Here is a 21,551-nt window from a genome sequence, read left to right as displayed (position 1 = left end):
TTCTGTTTTGACCTCCCCTTTAATACAGCCTCAGATGGACAAACTGTATATTGATTATATTATCATACTATAATTGTTATCGTCGTATTGTATAGATGATGTTGGGGTCATGCTTGTGAATACGGCGCAGAAGAATTTTATTTTTGTGATACAGGGAGAACGGTGCATCACCAATAGATGACTTTACAAATATCATTTTCTCACATCATAATTGGTTGCTATTGTGAAGTTTTTCTATGTTTGATTGAACTGTGTCGTCATTGGCCATTAATTAAAAGTGTTTCCACTTTTATATCAACATCGTGATACTCTACACGTTGTATGAAAGGCTTCAATTTAACTTCCTGACTAGTTAGATAAAAGTTAAGTCTGATAAGAAAGGGTCATATTTCATTCACAGAAAAGTGAAAATTTAATTAAAATCGGACAAAGATTAAGGATTAAAGTTACGAAATTTTAAAGTCTGGGTAATTTATACAAAATACTTCTTGAACAGTCAGTATGAAGTCATTCAGCCAGGAATGACTTGACACTTAATACCTTTATAGCAGAAAAATTATTTTTTTTTGTCTTTTCTTTTTTGTACCCAATCATACCGGTGGAAAATTGTGAGGTGATGGCAACATTAGCACACCTTTTGTACTCGCATACTATCAAATGTCTGAGATTTGATTTGCAAAAATTAGAAAAACTTCACAATTTAATTTATAACATTTTTTGTCAGGTTTTAATAATTTTTTTTTTCAGACGTTCCCAGAAAATTAAATTTTTTTCTATTTAAACTAAATTGTATGTGATCGGAAATTCCCTTTAAGTAATGAAATTTTATGCATCCATACTTTATCAGGATGACATTAATATCTGCTGCCAAGTTCCCAGAAATATCTGCCATCATAAGTCGTCCCCAGAGCTCTCTATTCACGGGTTATCTCTTCTGTGTTTGTGACAGAAAAAAAGTATATTTATGAATGATAAACAGACCAAAGCTACAAATGAATCAAGTCATGTTTGTTTGAGAATGTTTTTCAAATTTGCGATGTTCCATACGGCATACTTTTGGAATCACACTGATTTACGCACTGTTTAGATCAAAGCCAACTTTGCTTGTCTATGCGCAGACACGTCGTCACATTCATTACGTGTTGAGAGGAAGATTCAGTCAGTTTATGCGTGGCAGTTTTGAAACAGCGATTGTGCAATATGCCCGAGTGGTGCAAAGAATGATTTGCGAGCACTGTCCGAGATTCCATGGGAGATGAAATCTCTCTCTCATACCATGCATCAAATTTCTGGCAGTTGCAAAACGGGGATTACTCGCAGTGGGAAAATAGGATTTCCTGTGGCTCATTAATTACAGCTTGCATCAACGTCTTCGATTCCACGGCGACGAAAAACTGCCGCGATGTTGGAAGGCAGCCAGAACGAGCGTAGAGGACAATCTAGGGCAGACACGGCAGTTGTCTGTGCCCGGATGATAGCACTCCGAAGTGAGCCATCTGTCTCGTTTTAGTGCCTTCTATCGTGATATAAAGTGACAAGTGTGACTCAGCAGATGATTTGTCTGTGGTTTAATGCAGACTTTAAATGTGACTGAAATAAATTCATCTCTTTTTCACATTTACATCTATCTCCAAGTTGCAATTCACACCTGTTCTCTTATGAATGGAATTTAACAAAGTACAAGATAACTTGCTGTCAAATTCTTAGTGATTTGCTCATCAGACTGTACAAATTAAAAAATTAACAGAACCAAATGACAATTATAACATGTTTTCATTAACTTTGTAGGGATGGAACTTTATTGAAAGGGAAATTGTCATCCAGATAGATTGAGAATATCTATTAAACTCCTGTCACTATTGTGAATAGGTGTAGAACACAATTCCACACTACTTGTTCAAGGATGCTATACTGAATAAAATGTACTTTGTTATCTAAATTTTTACTTAGTTTGATAGAGTGATACCTTATTTCTAAGAGAAATCAGCATGGCTTGAAATCAAAGAATTAGACAAAATAGGCATGTTAAACAAACTTTTGAGTAAGTCACGGGATAATGTGCTGCATCCATACCAAAACCATTTGATTTATACCTGGTAACTGGAGGATCAAACCACAATTTTGAAAATCACAATTTTCCATAATTTTTTTTTATCCTCTCGTGTGATCAGATCGATGGAGAAGCTTCCTTCACTGTCTTGAATATCTCATATCATGTAGCGTACAGTATTCCTGACATTGTTTTTGGTCAACTGATTGAATTGGTATCACGTACAATGTAACATTCATTGTTGTGTTTAGTGGATGGTCATGCGATGTGACTACAGATTTTGTTCATGGGATATTACCTCCTTGGTGTTAATGTACGTTGTTATTTATACAATAGCACATGATGAGTGCTCTGTCCTGTACCATTCTGGACTATTGTAAAGTACATGTACTCCAAATGCCTAAGTAGCCCTCTTGATATTCCGTTTCACTTCAGCCTGAGGCCAAGGTGAAAATGGCAATAACCATATAATCCTTTTCTATAGAGCTTTCCTGACCATTCACTATCTATGCATAATTTTTATACTCATGGAGACACACAAACCCACATACATGGCTACACATGATAATGTGCAAAATACAAATGTACATGTACGATCAACTTTTTGTTGTTGTTGTTGAATTTTCATCGAGTATGTCTCTGTTTATTATTATAACTCTGCTTTTGACCATTTCTTCTTCAGGTTAAGTGTCAAGCATGTTTTGCTCTACGCAACCTGGCTTCAGATGGTAAGTTCTTTCTCTGAACTCAAATGGCTGTTGGTAGTAGTAGTGGTAGTAGTAGGTAGTAGAAGTGGTAGTAATAGTAGTAGTGGTAGTAGTAGGTAGTAGAAGTGGTAGTAATAGTAGTAGTGGTAGTAGTTGAAGTAGCAGTCTTAGTGGTGATATTAGTACCAGTGGTAATAGTATGTGTAGTAGGCTCAGTAGTAAAATGGTTGCAGTAGTAGTAGTGGTAGTAGTAGTAGATGCAGAGACTCCAACTCTCCCGCTTTCGATGGGAGATCTCCCGCTGAAAGCCCATTTTCGCAAAATCTCCCGTTCTCCCGGTTGAGATTTGATTTCTCCCGCCCTGGCTCTGTGTCTCCCGCTTGAAATGATTTTTTACTGAGTGTCATTGTATGTTGAAAAATAAGCATGAGATGGGACAAGAGAGCACATAAAACCCTAGAGCGGGACTCCAGCCGCCGAGGGACATCGTGCTTTGCGCTCGTGATGTGCGCCTCGCGCACATCGATGTTGGAGTCTCCCGTTTGCTAGGGGTTTCAGGCGGGAGAATCTCCGGATCAGAAGGTGCTTGGGGTTGGAGTCCTTGTAGATGTAGAAGTGGTAGTGATAGAAGTAATGGTGGTGGTAGTAGTAGTGGTGGTGGTGGTGATGGTGGTGGTGGTAGTCGTAGTAAAATTAGTAGCCGCCCAAGCAGTCCGTGATCAACAGCAACAGGAGAAGTTGTAGTTTTATGTTTGTGTAAACAAGAAAAGCAGCAATAAGTTTTGTAGTGGAAGTAGTAGATATACAGACATGTATATGTAGCAGCAGAAGAGTGGTCATCATGAGTGTTGTTGTGACAGTAAAGATGACATAATCAGAGACTCCACCTCTCCCGCTTTCGACAGGAGATCTCCCGCCGATAGCCCATTTTTGGAAAATCTCCCATTCTCCCGCCCTGGCTCTGTGTCTCCCGCTTGAAATTATTTCTTACTTAGTGTCATCGTATGTTAAAAAACATAAGCCTTAGATAACATGAGAGAGCATCTAGAACCCTAAAGCTTCCACTTTATAACCCCGGCCGCAAGGAAATTCGCACTTTGCGCTCGTGATGTGCGCGAGCCAAGTTGGAGTCTCCCGTTTGCTTGGGGTTTCAGGCGGGAGAATCTCCCGATCAGAAGGTGCCTGGGGTTGGAGTCTCTGCATAATATTCACGTCCTATAGCCACAGTACTGTTCAATCAAAAACATGTTGGGGCCAGGTCTGAATTGGTAGACTACTCTGAAAGTCCAGCGAACTGAAGGGCACTTTACTATACTCTGCGTTAGAGTATACCACTAATAATTACATGAACACTACCCCGCCCATTCAATCCCCATACACACTCTGAGCACACCGCTGAATGGCAGAATCTCGCACACTCAATAATGTGTGGTCACTGCTGCTGTAAATCCAATTAATTAATTAATGTACGAGGGGCAGTGACAACCTTCACTTCACTTTGCGGAGTTTTCAGCTTAATTGATTTTTCTCTTCATTGTCCGTATATTTCATTAGGCTGTTACCAGCACAGAAACAGCCCGAGGACATTCTGATACTAAAAAAAAAAACCCAACAACAAACCAACCAAATAAAAAAACCCAACAACATTGATACATTTGACATGCTGGTATTTATGTTCATGCCATGATAAGCTGGAAGACAAAAACTGTAATTTTTTAAACCTAAAATCATGAGAATTCACCTCCTTTTGGAAATTCTATTGAAATGTTTTGCTGTCATGTCACTCCTAAAGACCGATGTGACCACCCAGCTGAAAACCCACAAGAAAGTCACAGATTAGAATTCTCTGTGATAGACCAAAGTAATTATTTGTATTGACCAAATCAAAGTTTTTAAAGTCTGTCTTACCTGGAAGAGTATTTTCTTCTCTACCACCTACTGTCAAAATTTGGCAGCATAAACAAAACTAAAATCAATATATATCAGCACTTTTTTTGGACCATTATATATATATATATATATATATATATTTTTTTTTTTTTTTTTTTTTTTTTGACAGGCACCACTTTTACTGTGATTTTCATTGACAATTCTGTACAGCATTGCTGATTGACCCTAATCTTTAAATCCTCTTTTCTCCCTTTTCTGTGAAACTGCACTTCCTAGGTCTCTTTTACTTCAGTCACTTTTTGAATTATTTAGGAAGTTCCAATATTCATAATTTATATATCATTTTTAAAGCTTACAGCTTACTCTTTTAAACTATGTGGAAAAGTGAAAAGTCATCTTGGCCTACTTTTTGTGGCTTTTGAGCCGGGCAGTCACATGCCATGGGAGTAATCTTGAAATGGAATACAGCCTGCCCTGAATTTAGAATTTGACATTTACATCAAAAAGAATGGAAAAAAATTGATTACACTTTGAGACAAAAGTTAGAAATAGAATATATACCCCTATAGACTTTGAAGCTGCCCTTACAGTAGATTTTCAAAGTATCTGTGCAAACACATCTGTGTACAGGTGTGTGTCTGGATGGAGAGAGATACCATGGCAGAATTTTTATGATATTACATTGCTAAGTAACAATGTCTGAATTCATATGATTTTAACCCATTGAGGACGAGTCCCGGGTATACTCGGGCAGGGGTCTATGGGAAACATGTGTTGTACCGGTACCAAAATCAGCCCGTCCTCAATGGGGTAAGAAAATACATGCACCAACATGATTTTGTTGAATGGTATTACATGTAGTACCACACATTGAAAATGAATAACTGTAAATGATTTATATAAAGCTTTGTAGCAGTAACAACTGACAATTATTGTCAACAGTTTAGTCTCTACAACTACATCTCCATTACATATTTCAGAAAGAAATTGTTCACTTCTCTAACTACCAAGCTGCATGCACATCAGTATGAAGACTGTCTCAATCTTCATTCCTCATGCTCACATTTCCATTATCAATGCCGATGTTAACCCAGTATTTCTTCCAAATAAAGAAGCTAAATGCATGATCAGGTAACAAATGTATTGAATGTGAATTCTATGTTTAGCTAGTTTTAATGTGTCACAGCCAGGTAGTTACTTTGAAAGAACATGCCAGAGGTTGCTTTTGTTTGATCATTCTCTGGTCTGTCTTCTGGCATCTCTTGCTGTCAATATGTTGACTGTTTTCAACTCAGAACTTTAAAGTTGTTCCTACTCGTTTCCACTGTCAGAGAGAGCCCCTCAAAAAGTGAAAGCATACAAAATAAGAACAAGCAAAAAACAAACTGTACTAGGTTATTGAGTATCAAAAGTGTGTGGTCAGGTTGAATTCCCTTTACAGCATCGTGTTTATAAATCTCATCCAACATTACTTTTGCCTCCAAGACATATGGTACAAGCACAAGAACCCCAACGTAGTCCCCCCTCCCCCCAAAAAAAACACACACAAAAAAACCACCCTAGGGCAATCATGAGTATCTCTTGCATACAGTAGCACTACATTGCCATTTCTTAGACTTGTCCTCCAGGGAGGATGGAGGTGCCCAAAGCTTTGCTAAAATCACATAATGCCAATAGAAAATCACACGTGTCCTTGTCTTTAAGTTTCCACCCATGGGATTGTTTGTACAGCTACAAAGAGCCGCTCCTGAAATCCAGCCCAATTCCTTTTGTCATCCTGATTTTAGCCTTGGAAAAGCAAGCTAACAAACCATGTTTCTTTTCTTTTATTGCCTTTTTTTTTTGTCTCCCGCCCTCTTGTCAAGTGAATTGTAACCCTTGAAATTCTTGTCTTCCTCGCATTGTAGTGAATACTTCATTTTCCCTAAATCCCATGAGCTGATGTCTGTTCAAAAGGAGTAGTGAATCATATCGGAAAACCCTCTCAGTCTTCATTTGTACAATTGTACGATTCATTCCCCATAGAATGATATGTGTTCAGAAAACAAAGTGCTTGAAGTCTTCATTTGCGCTCAGTACTAATTTATGAGCAAAAACTAAAGGTGACAATAGCAACAATACATACACACACACACACGTACAGACGCAACCACATAAATGAAGAAAATGTGCTATTGATGCATTATTTATTTTAGAATCAATAGAAGAAATCTTTCATGAAATCATCCTTCGTTTGTGACGACAGTGCGCAGGTGACCCTTTGCAAGGGGGGGGGGGGGGTGGTAGGTGTCAAATTTGCCACGGGTCTGACCAAAAAGACAAAATGTGCATACTACATGTATGTATTTTAGTATGAGCTAACCAATACGTGATATTTATGGATTAATTACATTATACTGTAAAACGAGGAATGTTCGCGTGCATTTTAATTTCGCGAAGTTCGCGAGCGCCAAGATTCGCAAAATTAAAATTCATGCAAAAGTTCTTGTCTTCACTATATGCATTGAATGGCAGTAGCAATTAGCGAAAATTTCATGCCACAAAAAAGGCTGTCGGCCCCAATTTAACAGCGAAAATTTCCTGCCGCTAATATGTTTTACAGTAGTGTCTTTTCCTGAGCAGCATGTGTGATATTAACCAGTAGCACTGTTTTCTGAAAACACAAGAGACTTTGCAACCTTCTTTTATATTTCTTGACCATTTCAAAGTAAAACCTTTGTCACTCTTTATTTGTATGACTGTATTCTTACTTATCTATTATGAAACTTGTCTACGTCAGCAAGGAGTGGGGTTTCCCTTAAACCATTTCTGTGCCAGGGACTTTGGACAGTGTGAAATATGCTATAGGGTTTTTCTGAGCCATTTGGCATGCAAATCATACAAAGGGTTAAAATTCTATCCAAAGATCATGAACAGAGCTTGTTGTTTTGAGGAAATTTTGATGAACGGGACATGGCAAAATAAACAAGATGTACCCTTTTGTGAACATTTAGAGTACCAAAGTACAGATCCAAGATGGCACAATTTTGGAATTGTAATCGTCTTTACATGTTATAAATTACAGCTGTGATTGCACTACATGTGTTGGCCCCATTGGAGCATGGGGGAGTGAGCAGGGGGAACTACAGAGCATCATATATGATGATGCTTAGTTTCATCTGATGTGCAGCGATCGCGAGCATTGTGTCTTCGTGTCTGTGGGACACATTGTCGGGTTCGATTTGCGGTGACTGGAGAAAGCATGGATATTTGGTACTGATATCGCAGTGACTCACAGGCTTTTATTAAATCAACTCTTTAGTCGCGGTATCAATGCCAGACTTCACAGTAATTACATTGAGCAGGGTAGCCTACCATCAAGACTTAATCATAAATTGCTTTACCTGCTTCTAAAGACCAGGACATGATAATCAGCTTTAATTCAATATCTGGTTTTTCAATTTAACCGTCTATCATGAGTTCAAATTGTCTTCTCCATGTGTTCAGGCTAGAATGTATATCTTGACTCATTACAACGCATCTTGGCAGATAAAGGTGCTAATTGATATAACTTGATAGCAGTGTCGGATGACACTAAGGGATGACTTTCGTTGGATTCCTTGCGATTCCTTACGGGACAAGACTACATTTTGCACGTAACATAGCACTTTCAGGGAAATTGACTCATCGATGCTATCGTGGGCGCGTGAGACTCCCGGCACAAGAATCGCTGATATGGATCTTGAGTAGCCAAGTGACCTTCCTTCCAAGCCAGACTCGCAGCTAACTGAGACCTGATGATATGTGATGAAAGAGTTTGAAAAACCAAAAACAGTTTAACAAAGAATCGAATGTATTGTGTGAATTCCTGCTATAAATCATATACATTTCGTTTTACTATGTAAAGTGTATTTGTTCTCGTATTGAAAATGAAGTCTTTGTATGTTTTATTTTGTTTCATTCGGCCCTGTTAGTCTACCTTTTAGGCAACTGTGGAAGACATTGTGATTTGTAGTGAAAGCAGATTGAAGTTCTATAACCCCCAGTGATTTATTTTTTAAAGTGAAACTTCAGTGAAAAATTGATGAACTCTATAGTTCTTACCAATTAAATTATGCACATTTCCATCTTATATATTAAATCAATCAAGACCAGTGCAGCAGACTCGAGACAAGTTTTGAACCACAACTTATACCTGGCAATAAAACTTAACGAAACAACACAATAAAAAGGAATGATAACTTGAGTGTAAAGACTCCACACTGTACGTTGGATTTGTCTGATTGTTTGTTTACAATAAACAATGAGACAAGTCTGTGTCGGAAAAACTTGTTGAATTGTTGGTCTACAAGCAGGTGATGTAATGTGATAAGGATGTGCTCCTGAAGTCTCCAGTTGAGTGTTAGAGAAAGCATGATATCTGGAACAGATTCTTGGAAAATTTTATTGATATACCTATTAACTTTCCCATGAAATAAGGGCACGCCAGTAACAAGTTTATAAAGATATAAAGCAATCAATGTCACAGTCATGAAACAGGCCAAGATACACTCAGACACACTCATTTGTGGACCCCAAGAGGACAATCATGTCTCTGTGACTCACTGTTGCTCTGTTCCTGTATTCAGTGTCTGTCCCAGTTGTGCAAATTTGCCGAAAAATTTTACGCTGACGTTTGGTTTGTGTTTCACTACTTTCATCAATGCAACTCTCCATTGAGTTTACTTTCCCAACTGTAATGAAACAAGGATTGTTTGTGCAGGAAAAGTGGTTGAACAACAAATTTTCCTATATGTTCATTTTTTTCTCTGACAGATGAAAATCAGGTAGCCATTGTCAAGCTGAACGGATTACCCCCTCTACTGTCCATCATCAGGAACAGCTCGAAGGAGACGCTGTCAGCTGCAATCGCCGCGTTACGCAATTTGTCCATCCACAGACTCAATGAGGTAATGGCGTTCTTTCAATTGGTGGTCATGTGACTCAAAGTTCATTAATCTCTTCATTATTATACAAATGATGCACAGGATAGAGTGCGTTAGTGGAGATGTAGCGCACTCTCGGGTATTTACAATGTAGTGCAACATGCACTCGGCTTCACCTCGTGCATGTTTCACAATTGTAAATACCCTTGAGTGCGCTACATCTCCACTAACGCCACGAAATAATCCTGTGCATCATTTGTTTTATAAAATGGGTAGAAAACTAACAGCATTTTTCACGTATCTTTGTGGGTCAATACCAGTCAGCTACATGTAGCACTAGCACTGGTCGATGTTCGTCCCAAACATTTACGCACGTCGCACTCGGAAATCCTGCACATATAAGTACTGTACGTATAAGAGTACTGGAGTATACGTACGCCACACATGTTATGTACACAAGAAAGGCCGGCCAGCAGCCCGAACTAGAAGTCGTTTACAGGATTGACAGCGCGTATAGTAGCGCGCGACGCACTTGTAACAACTGATTGAGTGCGCACTGCTAGTGTAAATATTGTGACGTCAGGCCGAGCATGTTAGTGAGAAATTGATGCACGCACACATGACTCATTTCAGCGCTTCCAATTGGCTACATTCTTGAACCCATTTTATAAAACCGTATGATGCATTATGTACTGTGTTATTTATTAGCATTATTATTTTGTCTTATTGGTGACAATGGGGAAAACATGTAGCAATGTGGAAAAATATACAGGGAGTGCTGTATATGACAAATACTTTGCAAGGTTTTTGTTTTCTTGAATTTTGCAAGTCAGGTGTTATTCATGAATTTGAAAATATAGAAATATTCATTCTCATCCCGACACGAATGTGACATGCATGCATACACATTTCTTTATTCAGTACTGGACTCCACCATCGCGAATTTAACCACTCGCGAAATTGTCGGGAAGACCCGATTCACGAAAAATTAGACTCATTAAATATGTGGTGTAAACAGTTAAATGTAGTTATTTTGTGAATAGGAATGGCAAAGAAAGGATTTCCCTCAAGTCAAAGTAGAGAAAGCATGCTTGCAAACCTGCTTTGGTGAGTTAAATGTATAACCACAATTGTTGGGATTGGTGTTTGCTGCAGGCAAAAATTGTGTTTTTACCTCTTTTTTGCTCTTTTGGTGGTCCCTTGTGACACAGGCTAGAGCAAGTAGGCGTGTTTGGCAAGTTCTCCTGTTCTCATGGACGCAACTCACCAGAGACTCCCAGTGTTAAAAGCAAAAATTCTGATTTAGCAAAATATAATTTTGAGGATGAGGAAGATGATCTGGTTTTTGTGCACCTTCTTCCTCTGGTCCCAGATCCCCATCTTGGAGCACGGATTCCTGGAAGAGATCGCGGTGGTGCTGAGGCAGCCGATGCTGTGGGACGCTCACTGCCACGCCGCCGGAACGTTACGCAACCTGGCAGCCGGGAGTAAGACATCGGTAAGGTTGCAGAGCCTTGAGCAGAACATGCACTTTAGCGCCTGTACACAAACTTCAAATATGCGCAGCTTGAATTCCCAAGTTCATTGACCTTAATTATATGCCAAAAGATAAAAAAATCTCTTAAAGATTCATACAAGTTCTTGGGTCACTGGCAAAATTTAATCATCTATTCCTTGTGTCATTATCAACTTTTCCTGTAGGTTTCATCTAAATCTGTAGTCAACTTTTTGAGCTATTTTGCACCCAGACAAACAAACAAACCAGCACCAGCAAAAACATAAACTGCTTAGAAGAGGTAATAAAAGAAGGCTCATACAAAACTCTGAGGCAGAAATAATGTGTGTTGCATATATCAAAGACACAGATGTCATAAATGGTGTTGAATGTTGATTTATTCGTTTGGATGCTAGATGATTCTTACTTCGGGTGCCCTTGACGGACTAATCACCGTGTTCCTGGAGTCCACCTCTCCAGCCAGCGTCCAGACGGAAGTGACCGCAGCCCTGGCCATCATTGCTGGACACGGTAAGGTGGCCGGTGAAGGCCAATGCAACTCCATGATTGTGGACCCATTCCTCCCACAATTCTCCAAGATTCTTCCGTGCCCCCAAACAAGATTCTTTCTCCCTGTCCACAGAGAACGAACAGGTTGGTGATCTGCCTGTGCGAAAAACAGTCAAGTGGTACAATAGAGACTGTCAAATAAACTATACCTCACAGGACAAAGTTCTTTCAGTGATCATGAAGCAGAAGAAGAATTCTGTAACTTCAATATCTCTCTTTCCTGTAACTGCAACGTCAGTTTGTGGTCTCTATTGAAGAGATGAAAAGGTGATTTGATGATATTTGACAAGTCAGTCCATGGATGCATCTTTGCACTTTGCTATGCTGTGGGCATTGTGCAGTACATAGTTTTCACACGATTGCAAATTGTGCGAATCAATAGATTAACAGTTTGCGCAATATGTGCAATATGTGAAAAGATGAAAGTTACACTATGGCAAATTTGTTTAGATCATAGGATTGATATTGCCATGAGACCTGTAAAACTGAGTAAGTTTGACTGCCCTGTACTTACAAGTGTCACTGTGTCAATTCATATACATATTACATTCCTAATTATCTACCTACATGCTTGCCATTTGTATTGTAAGACTTGGGTTCGCTGTTCAAATGTGCTCCTTTATTAATATGTACTTGTGTCACTATTCTAAAATTATGATCAAAGGTATGTATGACCATGTACATTTTGTAATTACAGACTGGAATTTCTCATGATGCTGTGATTTTGCAATCTTGTGCAATAAACTGTCCTAATTTTGAATTACTGGTAGTAATTCTTGTGTTGAGTTGTTCTTATTGGAGCTGATTGACAAATTGCCCTACATTGATGTAAATGAACTCCTATTATTCAGTGTTTGAGCTATAATGAAATATCACAGGCATACATACTCTTGTACTCTTGTTAGTTTGAGTGTTAACCAAGTATGTGTGCTCAGGATTTCTCTATCATGACTCCTACTCAAACACCCAATGATTGATGTTCATTTATGTTGACATGGGGCAATTAGCCAATCAGTTGCGATAAACCATCCTGATTATACAAATTTTCCATTGTTTGTGCTGTGTTCCAGACGAGGCCAAGCGAGTGCTCCTAGGGATCGGTGACGGCCGGGTCTTCAGTCGTCTGGTCAACCTGGCCGCGTGCTCGCCCAGTCGGGATGTGCAGTACAACAGCGCTGGAACCATTGGGCAGCTGGCGTTATTCAGTGAGTGACCAAAAGGGGGCGCCGCACATGGGTTGTGAAGTTACAAGAGTTCATGTGAACTGTCACCCTTACACTTCTAGGGCCATTCCACTTTGTTTCAATTTGCTGTGTTGACATCAGACCAATGTCTCCCTAAACTCTGTTTAACCTGTTGAAGACTACTCTTGAGTATGCCAGGGAGGTGTCTACGGGAAATGCATGTTATAGCAAATTAAGTCAGCTAATATTATGTACCATTGAGTAGACAATCCTGTTAACCCATTAAGGACGGGCTAATTGTGCTACAACACGCATTTCCCATAGACCCCTGCCCAAGTATACTCGGGACTCGTCCTCAACGGGTTAAAAGTTTCATTACAGATGTAACAGTCCCACATCAAGACTATTGTAATATGACGGGGTGAAATAATTGAATATTATAGAATTGGTACAAGAATGTAGCCAACCCTAAATGCTGACATGAGTCATGAGTGCCTTCTTCATTTTTTTTTTTTTTTTTTTTTTTTTGTGCCAAAAAGCACCTGAGTGCAAAAAGTGCACAGCAATGAGAAAACAAAACTGCACTACACATCTTCCACTGGAAGATTATAGAGTAACCCAATTAGTTGCTTTGATTCACATGGTCGTCTGTACAGCTGATGAAAGAGGGAGCAAAGAGTTTTCCAGCTGACATGATAGTTCATCGACCTATTTTTGTAACAAATATTGCACAGGTTTAAGCTTGTGACATTAAATGAATGAATGAAAAGGTATTTTTTATTAAGCAACATCTCTAGCAGCCCGCAGGCTGAATTACAGACTTTTTACATGAGTAGATGTGAGAACATTGGAATATGAAGAAAAAATAAAAGATAAATGAACAAAAACATATATAAGAATATAAAAAATATATAAAATAAATAAACTGAAATCAATGGTATTCACAAATCATGCAACATGCTGTTGGCTGCACCTTGCGCATGTTGCACCATTGTAAATACCCTCCAGTGTACTGCATCTCCACTAACGCGCTGTCACCCATGCATCATTTGTCTAGCGTCATTCTCTCACATTGCAATGAGTTTTGGGACATCTTAATCAGTAGGAAAAGTCTGTGCTTTAGCAGACATGAAAACAGCAGACATCACACATTTGTGTTTTAAACACAGGGGTTAATTAAGTAAAAACCTGAGTAATAATCATGGTGTTTATTGAACCCCTGTTACATGTCAAGGTCTTATTCTAGGCTTTGATTTCACATTCCTGGCACCTTTCACAAAGATGCCTGGATCATTCTCAAGTTTTACAAAATTGCACAATAGGCCAATAGTAGTTTTTGCCTCTCTTTTTTTTTTCTTTTTTTTTTTTTTGGGGGGGGGGGAGGGGGTGTTATTCATTGTATTGACAGATATTACCCATATTTCTCTATCTTAACAATGGCATGCAGTCTACCGTAATGCTGACAATGGAGCAGCAATATTTGTTTTTCGCTGCAAACCTTTTGATATGCATGATTGACACATACGAAACAGATAAGTGGGCGATCAGTACACACTCTAATTTCAGTCGGTTGATATTATAAACCGCTTCTTGTTTTGTTCTTAAAGTAAAAAAAAGAAAAAAACAGTGCCAATGATGTGCAGAGATATGATAAGAGATGAGAATCGGAAAACAGAGTAAAATGGGTCATCAAAGTTTGTATCCTTGACTGGTAGGTTATGATGAGCTGGTTTTGTGTGCCACACCCAGTCTTTTGCTTGTGTGCCCCTTTCATTCTTTGTTTTCAGCCGAGGTTCATGGACAAATGTTGTCAGGTTGCCAAATTCTGACTCAACTCCCAAGATGGGCTAATAGGGATGGTAACTCTTCTAAACGTATAGTTCTAGATTTATGTACTGGAAGAGGGAATACTGTTCAATTCAATTCAAATAAATCTTATTTCCAATAACACACGTTTGTTATCGATACATATTAAAAAAAAAACACATTGTATTACAACAAAAGAATTGCATATATGGAACTGATCGTTCAAAATAATTGCGTTAATGGAAAAGAGGGACCCATATAGAAGACAAGCTTGTAGGAATATGGGCCACTCAATACATCAAACTTACAATAGAATAGTTGGATGCCGTACAGAGATAGAGAGAGTTATGGGAGTCTCAAACAAGAAGAGATCCCAACTTTAATTCCTGCCCTATCCATACATCACTGAGTTTCGGGCTTTTTATCTACCTGCAATACTCGTACTGACCATGATGTTGGTATGATTGTTGCAGTAAAGCAGGGCTGCACACTAGTACACCTTTTCTACTAGTACAACCCATCTTTGTTGGACCAGTAGATACCCAGTTTTTTCCATTTTTACTGGTCGGAACCTAAAATTTACCGTTCTTGTTCTGTTGGTTTGACTGGCTCAACAATGTTGTTATCAACATTTTTTGTTTAAACAGTCATGTCGGACCAGTAACTGTTGCGATTCTTAAAAAGTTACCGGTCCGTCAGTGACTTTTGCCAGTCTGGGACCATCACCAGTGTTAAGTCTTGGTTAACCCATTGAGGACGGGCTGATTTTGCTGTAACATACATTTCCCATAGACACCTGCCCGAGTGTACTCGGGACTAGTCTTTAATGGGTTAAAAAAAGGGTACTGATACTGGCAACTGCCTGCAGCGTAGGGCACTGCTAGCACCGAAGGGAGGCTACCCTGGGTAAATAAGACCAAGCCATCCTCTAGGTAACCACAAGATGACGATGTTGGTTACCCTGTCAAGTGAACAGGTGAATGTAATGTTGACGAACTGACTGTGATGTCTTCACCTCAAAACTTGCCCTTGTTAGCTGTTCTGTGGTGAGCAGGTGTTTGTGTTAGCCTTCTCCCCACCTGCCAGATCATTCTGCCAGATAATGTCTTCAAAGTTACCCTGATCCTGGGCGTTAGAATGAGGCCTTTGTCTGTCAAACCTCATCCTCTCCCATTATCCCTACCTCTGCAAGATCAACCTGATCCAGCCCAATTCAACTGTTTGTCAACTCATTACCCAACCCAAAACTCACATTATCCATCTACCACCTCACCCAATCACCATTGTCCCCAACCACCACCACCACCCTGCTCAGTCATGGCATTACCCATCCCCCTTAACAACCCCAACGTCTATTTAGCCCACTACATCCACATCAACCCTCCCCCATCAAACCCATCAAACCCATCCTCCACCCATCCCAACCCTAACCTCTTACCAGGCTCCCTGACCCAAAATGGCCACTACTCAGCACAAATATGACACCATCCAACCACCTATAAACCCAAATCAAATCACCATCCACTTGCTAACTTTACAATTATAAAGCTAAGTTTTGATGGCTTACTAAATGACAATGAAAATGCCTGGCAAGTTACGCTGAGCACATGGGCACACAAAGGTTTTAAAATATGCTACTGCATGTTGTCAAAGAAATGACTAGAATTTGAAGAAATAAGAACAAACACAATAATATTCTTCTCACCTTTGTGTCATTGACTCACCTTTTTCAACAAGCTGCATTGTGAATGATTCAGTGGGCATAGCCTTTCTCACGTTTATGGACATTATCATTCTGAACAGAGACCCTTTTGTTTTCAAGGTGTCGTAAAACACAAAGATATTTCCCTCACCTTCAGGACATTCCCACACTTTGTTTAAACAACCCAGATGATTCAGTCGGCTTAGCCTTGCCTATGTTCATGGACATTATCATTCTAAACAGAGACTCATTTCCCCTCATGGTTTTATGCATCTTTAAACAAGAACAATGGCACTTTTGTCACATTTGTTCTCAAAAGAATACTGCTAACAGCGACTGAACCAAGCATACTGATTTCTTCAACACAGTCCAAGTGCACTTGACTATTTTTATACGAAGGTCATTTTCCTGTAAATACTTTTATTGTTTCACACGTTTCCATTTCCATAAATAGCATTTCCTGTACATGTACTGTAAACGTGGACATTTTCGCGGTACATTAATTTTCGCGGATTTCGCGCTACGCTCGGCTAGTGCGAATTCAAAAACGCGTGAATATATCGTCACAATTTTCTACGCACATTTTGAACGGGATGAATTGTGTGCGCTTCATCGATGATACTGCTACGTAGTACAATGTACAGGCATGTTTACGCTACTAGTACTGTGCGAAGAGACGATACCCTAGATTGCTGTGTACTGTAGCATGCATGTGTGCACCGCACGCATCGATGCTACAGTCCCCCGTGACTACGGTACTAGAGTCACAGCTGTACTACGTATTTGAGTGCTTGTACTCGCAGTCGAGCCGCTCGCTACGTCCCTTGTCGTACGCTGGCATAGCAAGCTATGTAGCAGAGGCTTTGGATGAAAGCAGTGAATGTGTACTACAGTAAAGTAACCCGCTGCGTAGCGCGAATTTAAGAACCCGCGAATACGTTTTCGAGCCGCTCAGCGCGAAAAATTAATCGCGCGAAAATATTGACGTTTACAGTATATTGTTCATTGTCCCATTTTGTGTATTTTTGTGTAATGCATATCTGTGAGAGAGGAGGTGGTTTAGGTTATGCACTTTTGACTCTTTGTTCATTGTGGTAGGCTTGTGACAATATGACAATAAAACAGTTGATTGATTCTCCTTCTCGAGTCACTATGCAGCTGGCACCATGTCCGTTCATCCCAGTGCTCCGCGCATGTTCTTGCTTATGGGGATGAGGAAACGGACGAAAGCTATTGACAATCTGTATCTTAAATCTAAAGCTGAAATATACTTGATGTCACAGTTATGATGATGAAAATGATCAAAGCAATGATATAGTAGTATTAATGGTAATGGAGGCAATAGTAAGGGGAGTAGTTGTAGTAATAATGATAGCGATAATGATGATGACTTGAGGATGATGATAGTGATGATGATATGTGACTCACCACGACAAAAGGATCTGAAAGTTGCTGATGGCTGAGCAGAGAAAATCGAGTTTGAAGTCAGATCATCATAATTTGTCAAAATAATTGAATTTCTATTTTCAGGATAATGTTGTAGTCTAATGTTTTGTCTATCATTTACCGAAATTTTGAAGCTCAAATGATCAAAGGAAAGGTGAGAAATTGATGTTTTTCTGAGCCATGATTTTCCAACATGCAACGGAACAGAAACTTGGCCGAAGATTTTTATTTAACGCTGCAGATAGACTCTGCCCCTCGCAACGAGGGAGTGATCTTATTGGTCAGTGCGTGGCATCCTGTTTGCTGATTGGTCGTGTGTAAACTGCTGGCGCTAAGCTTGATTGAACATTGTGGAGGTTGCTATGAGCAGACCTATTGTCAAGAGGTGTAAACTGTCTTACCTCCCCTTGATCACGATTGCATCAGAAAGAAACTTTGAAGGCGGTTTTCTCAAAATGCTGATTTCCTAGACCGCTCGACGTGCTCTCATAAAATCATCAATATCTCCGCAACCGATGAATTTTATGAGTTGTGTTACATTGTATATATGAAATTACAGCAGAAGAGTAAGGGAATAATGTCATGTCATTTTCAGAAAATCCACCTCCTTCGACTTTCAGATCCTTTTGTTGTAGCGGGTCACATATTTGTATCTTACACAGTTCCTTTCCAGCCATGTTGAGACACTTAATGATGCTTCATAACATAGCAGTGAAACTTTTCCATTGACAGCTTTCATATTTTGTATCTTTTGCCAGGCCTGCCCCCCGAGCTGATATCTGCCAACATCTCCATGCTCCAGAAGTACCTGACCCGTTTCCTCCGCAGCTCGGACGCCGGCTTCATCCACATCTCTCTCTGGACCATCGTCCACCTCCTCAAGTGTAAGACACTCATACATGCATTGCTCAGAGGTGATAAAGAGAGTGATGATAGTGACGATAATGGTGATGGTGATGATGGTGATTGCTGATGGTGATGGTCATTATGGTAATGAGCTTGGTGATGATGATGATGGTGGTGATGGTGATGGTGATGGTGATGATGATGATGGTGGTGATGATGATGGTGACGATGATGTGGATGGTGATGATGGTGATGATGGTGATGATGATGGTGACGATGATGTGGATGGTGATGGTGGTGATGATGGTGATGATGATGGTGATGATGATGGTGATGATGATTGTGATGATGATGGTGATGATGATGGTGATGATGATGATGATGGTGATGAGGATATGGTGATGGTGATGGTGATGGTGATGATGGTAATGATGGTGGTGATCACTATGGTAATGATGGTGGTGATGATGGTGATGATGATATGGTGATGATGATGGTGATGATGATATGGTGATGATGATGGTGATGGTGATGATGATGGCGATGTGATGGTGGTGATGGTGATAAGGATATGGTGATAGTGATGATAGCGATGATGATGGTGTTGATGGTGATGATGATAGTTGCAACTGATATATCCAATCTGCACTTGTCTCATTGATAGGAAAGTCTCTGTTTCTGGTGACAGTGATGACAATGATGGTGAAGACGATAATGTCTGTGTCAACAGTTGATGATTCTGATGGTGACAATGAATATGATAATGGTGATAATGCTGACGTGATGAGGAAGAAGATAATGATTAAGGTAATAGATATTATCATGGTGATAGTCATGAGAATGATGTTGCTGATGATTAACATAAATTGTGGTGATGCTGGTAAGACGGTGATGATCATGCTAGACATGGTGGTGCTTATAGTTTGCAATAAGTTTGATAAATGGTGATAATCATGATAGTGATGATTGCAACTGATGTATCCAGTCTACTCTTGTCTCACTGATAGGAAAATGTTTTTTGTTTCATTTCTTTAATTTCGAGTTTCTTCTTGCCATCCCCTCCCTACAGCGGAAGCTTTCAGGACGGCGTTCGGGGAATCGTCTCTCCCCAAGCTGGTGGACACCATTCTGACCTCTTCTCACTCGGCGCAGCTCAAGCAGCTTGCACAGACCGTCCTGGACAACATGGGATAACCAGTCTCCATCCTGAGTGGGTAGTTGTTGCAGGGTGCACGATCCCATCTCTCAACCACGCTGACTTGACTTGACTACCTGGCATGGATCATGATGGAAGACAAGATAGTGGTACCAGTCTAACTATTAACAAGCAGCAGTGATTTTTATGAAAGCCACATGCTAATGTTAAAAAGTGAAAAGGTAGATGCTCACATCTTGATGTATGATGAAGACTCTCTTGGATACGCACATGGATACATCAATGATCGGAGGTCAGTTGTCCAAGACCTTAGCACAAACATTTCTTTCTTTTCTTAGGAAAAGGAAAGATGGTGGCAGAGAAAGGAGAGGACTTTGGACAGACAGGCACCAGCTCTACTACCCCTGTGCAGATTGTCATCAAATCTGTGTTGGTTTCGCTCACATGATTGCACCAATGATTGTCCAGAGTTTGTGGTTGTTCACCAGTCTGCATGTTGACTGCTTTTTTTTTTTTACTCACCCCCCAACTGGTTGAGTGTGACAGTCATATGAGCGCGACATGAGGAACACTGGTTTAGTATTGGTGGATGGGGAGAGGGAAAGGGAGGGGCGGAGGATGGGGATGGGGGATGAGAATGGTGAACCTTTCTCTGGTGTGTGTTTGTGCAGCCCTAAGTTGCGTTCAGCTCCAGCAAAAACTACACCCGTCTCTGCCTCCCATGATTGGAAATGGGAAAATGAGGAGGGGTGGGGGAGGGGGGGGGGGGGCTGATAAAGGAGAAGATGATTAAAAAAATGATGGGCTGCATTTGCATTTGATACTCATTCCTTCAGTAGGAATTAAGGTGGAAAAACAGTTTGTTGGTTTGTTTGTATTTTCGCCATCCATGATGGATACAGTTATTTGATGAGATATCTTGCCCCCTTGGAATTGTTTAACATTTTTGTATGTGTCACGATAATGCTACAAAATTTGTAACAGTGCTATGCTTTGCAAGTAAGACATAATCAGGATTTTTTTTTTTTTGCCACACACAGTGGAATAAGGCCAAATATTCATATCATTTTTTTTTCTACCTGCTTTTTTTTCAAGCAAGTTTGTGAGTGTTAAAAGCAGAAAGGCATTGCCAGTGCTACACTCAGATGATGCATGCACACATTTTCTGTGGCCAAACAAATGAAATCCTTTAGATTACGACACATGTAAGGTCAGCCATCTTATTTCACAGGTGGTGATGTACAACTGCGAACTTTGATATGTCTGAGTCAGACACAGGCAACTCCCCCGAGGTTTTGGCTGAGCACCGCATGTTTGTGAACAGATAGGAATAAAATGACAAAGTATGTTAACTTGCGTAACCTTTGACTCTCTCCCAGCCTGCGTTTTTGTCCCAAGCATCACATCTGCTGGTGCGGCGTCCTCACCAGTCAGCTGTAGACTTTCCCCAAACTGATTGTCTTGTCAAAATGGACCTCATAATTCCACTGCTCTACATTCTCAGGGTTCCCACAGTCATGAAAAATCCTGGAAAATCCTGGAAAAATTTGTGGTCATGGAAAGTCAGGGAAAAGTCAGGGAATTTGGAAAATTTGTGAAAAGTCATGGAAAAGTCATGGAATTGCATTTACCTCTTGGCTATGGCAGCTTTCCAGTTTGTCGTGTCTCGTAACTCTCATACTCTGTGATCATACTCTGCTATTATAATTGGTGTTCATGATTTCCATTTTTCCCAGTTTTGTGACATCCCAAATTCTACATAACTCCCGGGACATATACTAATGATAATAGATGT

The 21,551-nt window shown here is 39.9% G+C and overlaps 1 protein-coding gene across 1 annotated transcript in view; it reads left to right on the top strand.

Moving 5' to 3' along the window:
• LOC139735645 (uncharacterized) overlaps window positions 1-20,137 on the top strand; it is a 31,982-nt gene extending 11,845 nt beyond the window's left edge. Inside the window, exons 7-13 of the mRNA XM_071646395.1 lie at window positions 2,733-2,778; window positions 9,442-9,575; window positions 10,924-11,049; window positions 11,463-11,577; window positions 12,687-12,821; window positions 18,513-18,638; window positions 19,670-20,137. Of these exons, the coding sequence (XP_071502496.1) occupies window positions 2,733-2,778; window positions 9,442-9,575; window positions 10,924-11,049; window positions 11,463-11,577; window positions 12,687-12,821; window positions 18,513-18,638; window positions 19,670-19,794 (807 nt within the window). The 3' untranslated portion in view covers window positions 19,795-20,137. The remainder of the gene's footprint in view (window positions 1-2,732; window positions 2,779-9,441; window positions 9,576-10,923; window positions 11,050-11,462; window positions 11,578-12,686; window positions 12,822-18,512; window positions 18,639-19,669) is intronic.
• The last annotated feature ends 1,414 nt before the right edge of the window (window positions 20,138-21,551 follow it).

The sequence above is a fragment of the Diadema antillarum genome, unplaced genomic scaffold, assembly GCF_040938485.1.
Source record: "Diadema antillarum isolate AM-2024a unplaced genomic scaffold, OU_Dant_1.0 seq00000589_RagTag, whole genome shotgun sequence".
NCBI classification, from domain to species: Eukaryota; Metazoa; Echinodermata; class Echinoidea; order Diadematoida; family Diadematidae; genus Diadema; species Diadema antillarum.
Note: the sequence above shows the minus strand (reverse complement) of the source record. Positions and strands in the feature narration are given on the sequence as shown.